The following is a 13,486-nucleotide window of genomic DNA, read 5'->3' on the forward strand; positions in this document are numbered from 1 at the left end:
TTTGATGTTCCTGCAATAATAAGGAATGGGTCTGTCAACAAATACGTGCACAAATCACAAAGAAAAATGGCTCATCTATTAAATATTCTGACATCTACATCCACCGCAGCTCCTAGCACAGATAACTAAAATGGCACTTTTCACTCTGAGAGCCCAGTAAGGCATATTATATTTAAACTTATTATTTGTCCAGTAAGACTTTTTATATTTTAACTTGTATTTTAACCCAGAGTCATCTGACACAGTGGTGGCCTAGTGACTTCACTTTAAATACTGCCAAGGATTTTGTAATATAGTGATGCCTTCCTTTGAAGTTCTCTCTTTTAAACCTGGCAGTCTCCATCTCAGAGTAATGTTGATTACTCCACTGATACCCATGCTACTGACCTTTTGTAAGCATATGTGTATGGACCCACACATAACCATAGCCACGCTGTGGATTTTGTTTGTGATCTACATATGCTTACAAGGTTTACTAGACATGACTGGTTTTGACTACAAATTGAATCACCCTCTATTGACACTGCCAGTGATCAAAGTGTCTCAAAACTGTGTGCAGTATTAGACAGCCAAAGCCTATGTGTCTGAATATTCCCACACAAACAACCTGGCTGATCACTTCAACACAGTGTGTCCTCACTGAATTTAATTACACCAGTTAAGACTACGACTTACTCTGCCAAAAAAAAAAAAAAATTATCCATGGATTAATCACAATATTCAAGGATAGAAGATGGAATACAACACTATGAAAGAACTTGTATTACACTATAACACTTTATTTAAGGATTCTAGGACACGACATGTCTCATAACTTATTTCAGGACAAAAACATAATTCTACATTTTCATTTAAGACTGTTGATAAACTGGTAAATCCATCCTCCTCTTTTACCCCAGCTGATTGTAAAATGTTTTTTCCCCCCTTTTTTTTAAATCCCATTTTACTGATAAAATGGATTCGATTAGTATATGATTATGCTCAGTATAACTCGCTTCAGTGTCCTTGAGCCGCAACTGGACAGTTTGAACCAATTTTATCCGATTACCTTGTCTGTGCTTTTAGAAATGGTGTCACACATGACAGTGTCCTCCCTTGATATACTGCCTCATTTTTACTTGAAGTTATATATACTGTCGGGCCCAGTCTTCTTGGTATTTTTAACATTTCCTTGTCAAGCAGTTATGGTCCCTCTTTCCTTCAAAATTACAGGACAGTTTCTAAATAACCTTTTTATTTCAAAATGCTGACGTCTCTTTTCATTTTTTATGCTGATGACACAAAGATATATTTGCCCATTAAATCATCCCACCCAGGTGTGCTGAGATTGATTAATGACTGTTTTTGTGAAATCCTAAACCGGATGTCAAACAGTTTTCTCCAACTGAACCCAAAACTGAAATTATTGTCACTGGGTTCCAGCTTATGGCTAATCAAACTCTGCCATCAATGGTTTCCTACAGAATATGAATTTATCACACCTGGAATACTTTAAAAAAGAACAAAAAAAAAACCCTTTGTTTTAGAATAGGATTTAGGATTATATTGATTACTTTAAGGCCCTTTATGGCTTTTCTCCTGGATACATCTCTGGCCTCTTAGTACTTTATGTCTGAGGTCTTTTGTCTGTTCCATTGGCCTGGCTAAGTCTAAACGTGACAGATGTGTGGAATTTAAAATACAGCTTTTCCTGATTTTATTATAGTCTTACTGTAATTTCCTTTAATTTTTACTAAAGTTTATTGGTCTTAATACACAAATATTTTATTTTAATTTCTTGTTCTTATTTTAACTTCTGAATTTTATGACAGGTTTTTTGTTGTTTTTGGGACGCTCTTTGTAATGTGTGGATTTTGAAATGTGCCATAAGTATTGTGAATTAATAATAATAAAACAAAAATTATGTCATCTGAGTGTAAGCAAGTGAGTACCACACTGGAATTAATTGAGCTCCCTAAGAGTGACCTATTTTTTTCACAAATGGTTGTAGAAGCAGTCTCTATGCCCAGGTACTTGGTTTTATACACCTGTGGCCATGGAAGTGATGAGAACACCTGAATTTAATGATTTGGATGGGTGAGTGAATACTTTTGGCAGTATACTGTATTAATGTCGTAGTCAGGTTACACAAGTAACTATGCAATGTCTCATGCAAAAAGGCTGCATACAACAATACAACAGAAGCCTAAAATATTTTGAATTTTCCATTGTAGAGAGGAGTTCATTGTGGCTTGTTTACCTTCTGCAGTGTAGTGCCTCACATCATCTTTCTTTAACTTGCATTGTAGTGGTATTCGGTCGCAAACCTAGCACTCACCCTAACCCTTGGTCATAATGTGATGCACAGTCTAATGGCTGTAGGCAAAAGTGTGGAGGTTGTCTCACTATAAATGGGATGTAAGGTGTTTTCTACTATGGAGTTGAGTTTAGTCCTCATCATCCCTTTTATTGTTACCTCCAGGCCAGACAGCGTTTTTTTTTTTACCAGTTTATTAATTGAGCTTCCTTTTCTGTACCTTTTCTTCTAACATCAACACGAAGAACAGTGTTCTAGCTTCCTTCCAACTGAGAGGATACTGTATATATGCTCTGCTGCATGCACTTAAGATCCAGAGCTCTATGACAACAGTCTAATCTGTCCTTCTTCTCCCCAATTCTCTATGTTATCAGCACAGTACAGTTTGTTTTTAATATGGAAATCTAGCCATGTCTACAAATGCAGCTTCAGCATATTTTCACTGTGCTTTCTCACATTGTTAGTTACTTCTACATCTAGGAATATATATATATATATATATATATATATATATATCTCAAAAGTTTGGACACACACACATCCATTTACACACTTTTGACTGGTACTGTATGTTGTTGTTGTGTTTTCTTTCTTGTTTTTTTTTTGGGGGGGGGGGGGGGGGGGGGGGGGAGGCAAAAAATTCAATAGAGGCAAGTATCTGGTACTGGTGTTGCTCTGGGAGTTTATGATTACTGATGTTTGCTGTGCAGATGTATAGTGTTAAGAGAAATGAAAGAAGATATGAAAAATGCATCTTGGTTCTATTCATGCAAATAAGAAATATTGAATATTAATATATTTTGAAAATCTTAAATGGAAATTCTGGTTTTACAAGTTCATTTGTCTTTCAGCCTTTCTTTTGCTTTCACACGCTGCCAAAACTCTTGACGAGTCTCCAATCCAATGCTCTTCCCACATCTGCTGCACTGTGAAAAGCAGTTTCATCTAAGAGTGGTTGTAGGTGGCATGACCCAGAAATTTGTGGTGTACACAAAGATGAACAACAAAGGTCAAAGTCTTCTGTATTGTCCCTGTGCAATTACTCCTACAACCTTAAGCTTCTTTCCAAGTGTGAGGGGCCAGATGATTTTAATAGAATTTTTGTATCAGTTGTAGAGAGAGACTTGCAGGAAATGTGAGGGCAAAGAGAGGAATAACACATAACAAAGATAGTATATGGTTTCATCATTAGTTACTGTAAGGCTTGTGAGTTAAAGCAAGATGATGAATAAGTAAAGTGTCTGGAAAAAGCTGAAATAACTTTTTCTAAGATAACCCCTAAAATAAAAGAAAATTTGAGCTTCACAAAAACTCATTAGAATCAATTTCACTAAGACTTAGTAGCTACAGATTTAAATCTTTAAGTCACACCAAGGAGTTTAATTGAGTTTTTACTAGAGGTGAATAATGAAAATCTTCACCAAATGCTTTGTTGAAAGAAACTTGCTATTTGTAATTTATGTTAGTTGGTAGTATGAGTTGTCAGACCACATGCTGCTTTAGAGTGCTTTAGGCTATTTAAACAACAAGCCATGCTACAGTAGAATTACCACTTTAGTTTGCTTCCAAATCATCATTAAACTTATTAATCAGGCAGCTCATAGTCCAGGGCACATATTAGAACAATGAATAAGAATGAATAGGAAGTTGAGAGACTTATACTTTGAAAAGTGAAAAGGAAGGAAAATGCTAATTAAAGTTCTTGAGGTTCATTTCCAAGAAACACACAAAGATCAATTGCACACATATTTCTTCACACATGATACTGTACAGTTAACATTAAAAATGTGCGGTCCAGCACAGAGTACCTTTAACTGAAAATTTGAATTACAAATTGATCTGAGAATAGTTTTAAGTGAGGTCTAAGATAATAATATTTACCACTGATCATGGAAAATTATGTAAATGATAATCATTTTCTGACAGGCTTTATGTTTTTTTTCTTACTATTCCTCACCTTCACTTCCCTTTTATTTTCTTCCGTCTTGCTTGCTCTTCTTTTTTTCTGTCTGACCACGCTTCACTTCCATTCTCAAACTTTGTCTTTTTTTTTTTCTATTTTGACTCCATCCTGCGCTTCATCTCCTCTCATGAGAAGCTGCTTGCTGGCCTCAAAGGGAGCACTAGAAAGGATCCATCAGCCAGACTGGTATTCTCAGGAGAATGCATCCAGTGTTTGGCTCTGTTCTGCTCCACTCACTATTATATCTATCCAACCCTAGATAGCCTTTACCGTAGATCACAGGGCCTGTTTTCAGATTTGCTGCGTAGCAGTATGAAGCTGTGATTCTATGCCTCGTTGGTCACCAACCACCATACCACTGACACATTTCCCCAAGCTATTTACTGTATATTTACTGTTACTATAAGGCAGATCTTTATATATATGGGTTACGTTTATAACATTGTTTACCGTTATACACTTTGGTGTACATAGTGATGGAAAGGTGGTATGCGTATGTATGTTTAGTAATAGAAGATAAAAGGGTCACAAAGCAAAACCTACACCAGAAGCATACAGAATAAATCTGCCTGACATATCTGGAGGGTAGCTGGAAACAGCAGTATGGAACTTTAAGCCTCAATGTTGGACTAAAACAAAGCCTCATTCATCCCCAAATAACAACATCTGGGCGTGCTTAACAGCATGGATAAATAAACAAGCCCCGTGGACACTAAATCCCCCACACTCAATCACTCTCATTCCCTCTCCACCCGTTCCCCCTTGCCATTCTCAATGCTGTGAGTTGTTGGTGTGGGACTGGCACATCAGCACTGATAGTGTGCATCCAATTAATTAGCCAAATGTTATCTCATTAGTAGTAGCCAGAAGACTAAAACAAGACTCCCTTATAGTTGCAAACAACCTCTGGTCAAAAATAAGGATGATTCTCTCCTCCTCTGTAACCTCTGTGATCTTTTGATGCTGAGTAGGAGGAGAAAAAGAAAAGAATGTAAATACTTTTTGGTCAAAGTGTCCATCGTTAAACTGCTATTCCTTGTAGCTTACATTTATTCCACAGTTTCTGCACAATTAAATAGACTAGCCCTCAGCACATCCTAATGACATCGTATCAGGAGGCAATCTAATGGTTTCTTTGTCTTTAAGGTATCTGTCTTTGTGGACATCTGCAGCATTTGCACAGTGCTGTAAGCAAAAGTCAGCACCATCTGACACTGTTCTGAATCCCTTGAATTCCTCAACACCTGTGCCTCAGTGTTATTTAAAGTACTCAGGGGCTCTGCACCAAACACCAGCCACTGGCTATTTGCTTGTGTGTGTGTGTGTGTGTGTGTGTGTGTGTGTGTGTGTGTGTGTGTGTGTGTGTGTGTGTGTGTGTGTGTGTGTGTGTGTGTGTGTGTGTGCAGAGAGGAACTTAACTTCCTGAGCATAGTAACCATGAGCAACAAGCTTTGAGATGAAGTAGTGAAAAATAATGTGATAATAATAATGTGAAAACAATTTGGTATGAATGAAGGTAACATAAATTTACATATATTCCTTATTAATGTAGAAGCGCCATGTGCTTGTTAAATCAGTTGAAAAGGTTAGGGTTTTTTTTTTTTTTTCTTTTGGGTAATAATAATAATAATAATAAGTTTCATATTTGTCAGCATGTAAAAATCCACATCAAAAACTGGGCTGTGGGCAAAAGAACATTAGGCAGGAGCTTAGGAAAAATGAATCTATTTGTTCAGCATAGCATAAATATATAAAAACAATCTCTCCTTTAGAAATCTGTTTATAGCAATACTATAGCTGAGGTACAACAGACATACTGACCTGGAGGTGTATTTGCACTACAATTACTTCACTAGTCACAAAGGGAATTCATACTTGGTTTATTCTAGATTCACTTATGTGTAACATCATGGTTCGTTGGCACTTTTCATCTGTCCAGAGCTCTTCAAGAGTCAGTAGGAGCAGAAAGATGTCACTTGACGTCCTCTGGAGTGTTCCCAGTCACAAGGGTTTCACCAATGCCAGATTTTTGATTACACTTTTTGCATGTGCAGTTATGTTATTATGCATGAATCTTTAAACAAATTACAATCCAAATAGGAAATTGGGTGTCATGAATTATATGGTCCATCACCAGCCCACTCCAAATTGTAATACATGCCATGAGTTGTAACTCTGAGAACAGAGTTAGGAAGTCTGAAGGTAATGAGGCAAAAAAATAAGCTTTTTCCTTTGGACAAGATAATCAAGTTAGCTGCTAATAAGTGCTGGTAGTCAGTGTTCTTCAATTCAGTAATTGAGCTCTACCAACAGGCAAGGTCACAATAAAGTGCCACGCAGGGGAAAAAAAGATAAAAATATATAATTAACTGTGTGTGCATATTGATTATGGATGGAAAAAGCAACAAAAGGAATCAGTGACAAAAAAAAGCAGATTGTTCTTAATAAATGGGCCTCACCTATGAGGACACATTATCTTGCAGTGCCAAAAAAGTCTTCTCTAGTGGAACATGGAGTAATGGGATAAAGTTGTAGCTCTCACAGTGTACTTTCAATTAAACTGACTCTCATATTTCTGCACACTTAAGAATATGACTCGAGTCGCTCGTGCATCAATGGGGAGCAAGAAAAGAGGAACTGGTGATGTTTTGGTTTTGTTTGAAAATGGTTTTAAATGGTTTTTTTTTTTTAAATATTCCCAATTTCTTTAATTTCTTTTTCTTATTTTCTTTTTTTGGAAGTGTGGAGTCAGGCTCCTGGAGAGTGATATACCACAAAACCTTTAATCAAGCCGGTAACAGAGAGGTGATATCCTGGAGTTGCTGTTGAAGTTACTGTAAACAGTGAAATAGAAGAAGAGAAGGACTTTATTGTCATTATATGTAAACATATAACGAAATTTGCGTTCCAGAACACCCATCCAAGAGAAATACAAACAACAGAAACAAAGAAATAAAAAAAAAAGAAAAGATGACAAACCTGAAACCTGTTCAAGCACAGTGTTTTGATATTCCTGTAATATGTTTTATTGGATTGCTTTACTTCACAACATATGGCCACATTAACATTTTCCATAGTGCCTCTTGGGATATAGTGGAGTGTGGACATTTCAATCTTTTATCCATTTTTATTTAGGCGTGCACTTTATTTGGACTTCCCTACTCATTTCCTATCCCTGAATGGGCATCACAGGCCAGTATTATAAGACTTTTGTAAATGAATAGATTTTGTAACCTATCAGCTCTATACCTCAAGTGGTCTTTTCAGTCAGGCTTTGTCTCTGCTTTTTCTCAAACAGCAGGTATGCAGAGATTAACAGTGGAAATGGCTGATTCAAATTATCCTCTACTGCCCACTGGGGCCACTGATTGTACCAATCTACATGCAAATGGTCATGTTTATTACACCAGGGGAATAGCAAAGCACAAAGTGTTCTTGATTAATGACTGGCTCTGCTTTTGTTAAAAAAAAAAAAAAAAGAGTCAAAATTAAACAGGAAATATAGACATTACAGTAATTTAATCCTCCTGCAATCAATACACAAACTTAGAGAATATGTGTATAAGGAATTAGCAGCCTTGTATTATTATATTTCTATTTCTCAAGTGTCCGGTGATTACAAAGTTAGAAGAAATGCCATCAGAGACATCATGATTGCAATGTCTTTATTATTATCTTATGTCTAACGTTACAAAAAAAGAACATCACATATAAATGGGAGCCCTGCTTCTAGTTCATTTGCTCTACACTGCACACCATGTACTGTACTTGTGCACAGTCCTTTCCCTTTCTACAATCTCTCTTCCTTAACAGCTCCCCAGATGTCTACTCACTCATCTACAATTTCATTTGAGGAATTCATCTTGCTGTCTCCTGGGTACCATGTATTATTGCTCTCTGTGGTTCTTCATGCAACTATGATAATGTGTATCTTGGTTAGACTCCTCATATGCCAATTATGGGTGTCTGTTATTGTGATGGACTCTACATTCATGCAGAAGAGTGACTGACTCCCTCTTCAGGCTTCTGCTTTCTTCACATCATTTTTGCGATATGTGCTGTAAAAGTAAGAGAGCAGTATTAAAGAAGCAAGGCTCAGTGGAGTATAGGGAAATGTTCCCATTTAGATCAGAAGACATATAATAATCAAAGCAATAAAAAAGAATTCCTCTCTTCATGCAAAACGGTTTTATTTTTGCCCAAGATGAGCTTTAAAAAGGCTCACGCTCCAACTATTGACAGCCAGAAACAAACAAAATGTATAAATATCAATTTGTATGCTGTGTTGCATAATCCAAGACTATCGTATCACAGTTACCTCAAGACCAGTTCTAAATATACACACAAGTGCATTTCAGTATTGACATTTATTAGTTATCATATTGTTATTATTATGATCCATCTTGAAGATGGTGGCAGAACACATAAACAGCAGTTTCACTATAAAAGCAGCTGAACCAGTGCAGTGAGTTTGGTACTTTTCCAGTGTGTTTCAAATTTAATCCCAGCAGTAAATAGCAGAGCAAGACTGCTTTTAATGTAAAATGTTTAGTGGAGCTTAAAATTTTTATCACTTCATTTTGACCACATGGTCATAAACACCTTAAAGGTCAACAGTTTAAAATAATTAGGCAGTGTCATTGTAAGCTGCAGACTTGGCTGTGGATTCTCAGTGGAACTGGCACACTGTAAAAGTTGCAGTGAGGCTTTGTTTCACTCTTACAAAGTAACTAATGTTGCTTACATAACTATTTACATGACACCATTGATTGATGCTGTCATTTAAATATTGAGTAAAATGTCAATTTGCTAAATAGTTTTACCACTCCATTTACCTAGTAGTACATTCATTGATAATAAACCAGCGCATAACTTCCCCAGTACGTTCTACTACCTTAAACAGCATAAAAAAAAATAATCTGAAATTCTATAAGTGTAGATGAAGGAGGAGATAAACAGCTTCATGTCAGAGTTTGAAAAAAGAAAGAAAACCCTTTGAAATATTACAGAACCTGTGCACCGGCCAATTAGCTGTTTATGAAGCAAAGGGACAAATTAGGGCAAATAGTTATAATTTTCTCTTTTAGGTAAAACAGACACACAAACAAACAAACAAAATAACATATGAATTAATTACCCACTGATGCTTGCTTTACAAACATAGACAGGACTGTTTTGTTTTCCTTTTTAAGAAAAAAAATAGACTCAAAGAAGATTTATTCAAATGGCAGAATTCCATTACTTTTCATGCATTATGCATGTTTTTCTATCAAATGAGATTCCAACAAATACCACCTGAAACATTTACTGTTTGATTTTTTTTTTTTTTAATGTCCGAATGGTGATGTATGTTCCGCAGAGGAGTAACCAGATGGTAGCAGAAAGCTGGTGAGGAAAGATGATTTGTTGTGATGCAAATTGTATTTAAACCCCACCCCCCACCACCATAGTTTAGGTGAAGTGAGGCAGGTTACTTTCCATAAAATCCTTTATAGCAGAGACAGCAACATAATTTATACTTAATACTGAATTACTGAACTTGTGCAATTGGTTACATTCCTTGACACTGTGTCTCCACTGACAGCTGGCTGATGTGTTTAAAAATGAATTGATGCAAAGAGGGATTAATGTTAACAAAAACTATTTGCAGAGTTTTTCAGGCAGCATCCTTCTCATGATATATCGCATCCCCATGTTTCCCAATTCCAAAGTCGTTGTTGTTTCTGATGTTCGTGGCTAGTTTACACTGAGAGTTGGGGAGTTCCCCCAACTCTCATAATCTGTACTTCATGTAGTGTGGAGAACCTTAGTGAGTGCAGGACAAACTGCTAGCTGCAAAAGTTTATTAAAATAATAAAACTTGAGAACTAAAACTAGTTACCCGATACTTTTTGAATTAAGTAACTTGGTTTCAGCATTGACTTCTAGAAAAGTTTCTGTAGGAAAGATTACTGATGCCAATTTTTTTTTTCTTCCAGTCAACTTAGTCCTAGTTTTTTTATACCAACACTTAAACATGAGGGATAGGGTTTGCAGAGTGTATCCTGTTTGTGTCTCCTTTAGGCAACAGCAGTACTTTGGTTAACGTTAGAGAAAGATTGTACCTTTGGCTATATAAAACATTCAGTCCTGCGCTTTTAAATCTATCAGCTATTTTGTTTAACACATTTGGGTTTTGGAATTTGAACTTGTAAATTTTTAACTCTAACTCAGAATCACTCTATATATGGTATTTTGTACGAAGAATTAAATTCATTTTGATTTTAAAATAATCATCTGGTAGTTTCAGTCCTTTGCTGTGCAACTGGAACTGTAACCAAAAGTTTATTAAGATATTCACTAGTAGAATATTATCACCAACCACCCAAGGACACCATTAGTTTTATGATGGACTGCCAACCTGGTGCCCAGTCCAAGGCACCAGGATATACCTTGGCTTTTGCCCTGTGACAGCAGGGAAAGCAAAATATATTACATCTCTCTTTGTTGTTGTTCTTTTTTTTAGATGGCCCCCTGGGACCACGTGGTCTAGTGGAAGCTACAGAGATGTGTACACAGGAGTGCCTTGTCCTGGGACATTCAGACAACTGCTGGATGCCTCCAACACTTGGAACATACCAACAGTCCAAGTCACCTGTGACCAGCTTTGGGTCTCAGAGGGAGTGGGGTCCAAAGGACAAACTCCTCAATGGACATACTCTGAGCAGAACCTGGAAAAATGAGAGTGGGCGGTCAGAGCATTTTGGTGACAGAAAGCAGTTTGGAAGTGGAGAGGGACACTTCACCAGCAGCGGCATGGCTGATATTCCATTGGTGAGTCTGAAGTCCTGCCAGTCAGCCTCCTGCCCAGACAGCCCAAAGGACCAGCAGCTATAAGAAGGACTTTGCTTCTGTGCTGTTAGATGTCCTTACATCTGGACACAGTGAACAGGCGGAGCATCTCATCTGAGCTCCTCCACGTTTTATTGTTTACTTTCTTATTTCTTTTTTTCCCACTTTAGTTGATGCTTTTGCAGTCAGCCACATTTACTGTGTTGGCCACAAAATAGTGCTTATGCTGTGTTACCATGGATCTAGAGGAAACTGTGTGTGTTTGATCCTCAATGGATTTCTTCAACATTCAGCAATGTTTTCTGTCGACTTCAAATGAGAATTGGACAAGTGCTATGAGGACATGCATAAATTAAAAGAAATTACCAGAAAGAAAAAAAAAAGACTACCATGGCTGACCAATATATACAAATATTTGTGGTGTGGTTGTTATTGAGTTGTTCAGGACTATATTAATCGACACAATCAAAGAAAATGGAATTACACTTCAGAAAGTGTTGTTTTAACACTGTTTGTGAACACTTGTTTATTCTGTCATTGTCTGTGTGTTTGTAAATAAGACTTATTAACCACTATCATGTATCTGTAATATCCAAAGTGAATAGGACAGTTTTTGGCCGTTGTCATTATAATGCCTTGTCATCAGGATTTGGGATTTCAGCTGGACAAAGCTCTATAATATGGGAAAATGTACAACTAAACATTTGTGTAATTCTTTAAAAAAAAGAAAGAAAAATACTGTTGATTTTGACACAACTTTTCATCGCCGAATATACTCAGTGTTGCCCATATTTCTTAATAATTTTCTTCAAGTAATGCAAAACCACAAGCAAACCTTTTTTTCTAAAAAACAAAAAAACAAAACATTTTGTATGAAGGATGTCAGTGCTCAATATGTGCATTATCAAAATGAAAAGCTCTGAAAGCTCTCCATAAACTGATTTTGAAGGTGTTCAGTACAAATTAAATAGCAATATATTTGTAAATGGCTAAATGTTTTATCTAATGTTGATCTTATTACTGTATAGATTTTATTCAAATTGTGATTTAACTGAGTGAAATCCCTCAGTAGTATCTGCAGTTTCTTGGCATATGTATATATATGTATTATTTCCACACAAACTATTATTTTCCATACATAAGAAAACACAGGTTAAGATAACACTTTAATCACTGTGCCTTCATGATGTTTCTTCAAATACTGAATTGTGCTTATTTAAATGACATGTTGGCTACAAAGAATATTCTGTATGATAATCAAATGCCTTATGCATTGAATGTTTGCCAAATTTAGAGACATAATCACACACATGTTAAAGTACGAAATCAACTAGTCAATATTGAAGGAAAACACAAAGGCATGTGCAGATAATGGGTTAACCATGAGAGACCATTTTCTGTCATCCCACTGTCTGAAAAGGTTTGTTTAATTCCACAGCATGGAAAGGCAAATTACACAATGGAATAGCATGCTAAAAGATATAGCTTTTAAAATTAACTTGATCATTTTTGTGTCATTTTTTTTTGTTGGAATAGAGTTGATTTGTGCATTAAGGAGAGATTCAGTTTGTAAAGCACTTTCATGTTTATGTCACAATATAATGAAGTTAAGTGGGATGGAGTGATTTGCTTATCGCAGTATGTTTGTCAGTTGTGAGGGTGTTTGACAACACAGATACTGAACAGTTAATCCTTGTTACTACTCTACAGGTATACAGCTACTGCAATAAATGTTTTAATTATGTGTATGCTTAATTTGTGTGCAGGGTAATCCCCTGGGGAGATACGTGTCTACTTCATGTAAATGCATTCCGGCCATTTTTTTCTAAGCCAGCAATGTATTTTGAGAGCACAGTGCATTTATGAGGCAAAATTTAGTTTTTCCAAATTTCTTTCAGTAATTTTACTTCTTGTAAGAAGAAGAAGCTACATTCTTCTTCTTATCAGATGACATTTTCTGTGCTTAACATATTTTTCTTTAAAAATGAGGACAGCACAGTGTTATGTGAACCAGAAAAGTACAGGTATGTCAAAACAGCCCCGATAAGAGTGGATCTTGAGTCATAATCCTTCTGTCCATTGCTCTAGTTTGCACGTTGTGTCCTTACCAGAGACATAATGATTCCTTAAAGCATTACCATCAGGGTCACTGTGTGTCAAATCCTCAGGGAAGCAATTCTAGGAAGGTGAAATCTCTGGAAGAGGGTTGCCATGGAAATGAAGACAGTTCAAACATCCAAAGAAGGGGTAAAAAAATACCAGTTTATTAAAGTTTTCTTTCAGTGCCTTTTCTTAGAGTTTGAGCTTCACTAAAATATTATTTCAAATGAGCTGTAAATAATTTCAAACCGGTTTAACTTTTGAAAAATGTAAAATATCTGAATTTAAGTTAAATA

General features: G+C 36.2%; 1 protein-coding gene across 1 annotated transcript in view; it reads left to right on the forward strand.

Annotated features, from left to right (window-relative positions):
• Nucleotides 1-12,806, forward strand: part of pcdh9 (protocadherin 9) — a 207,436-nt gene extending 194,630 nt beyond the window's left edge. Inside the window, exon 5 of the mRNA XM_030725274.1 lies at nt 10,765-12,806. Within this exon, the coding sequence (XP_030581134.1) occupies nt 10,765-11,135 (371 nt within the window). The 3' untranslated portion in view covers nt 11,136-12,806. The remainder of the gene's footprint in view (nt 1-10,764) is intronic.
• Nucleotides 12,807-13,486: the final 680 nt, after the last annotated feature.

This window comes from Archocentrus centrarchus, chromosome 3, assembly GCF_007364275.1.
Source record: "Archocentrus centrarchus isolate MPI-CPG fArcCen1 chromosome 3, fArcCen1, whole genome shotgun sequence".
Lineage (NCBI taxonomy): Eukaryota > Metazoa > Chordata > Actinopteri > Cichliformes > Cichlidae > Archocentrus > Archocentrus centrarchus.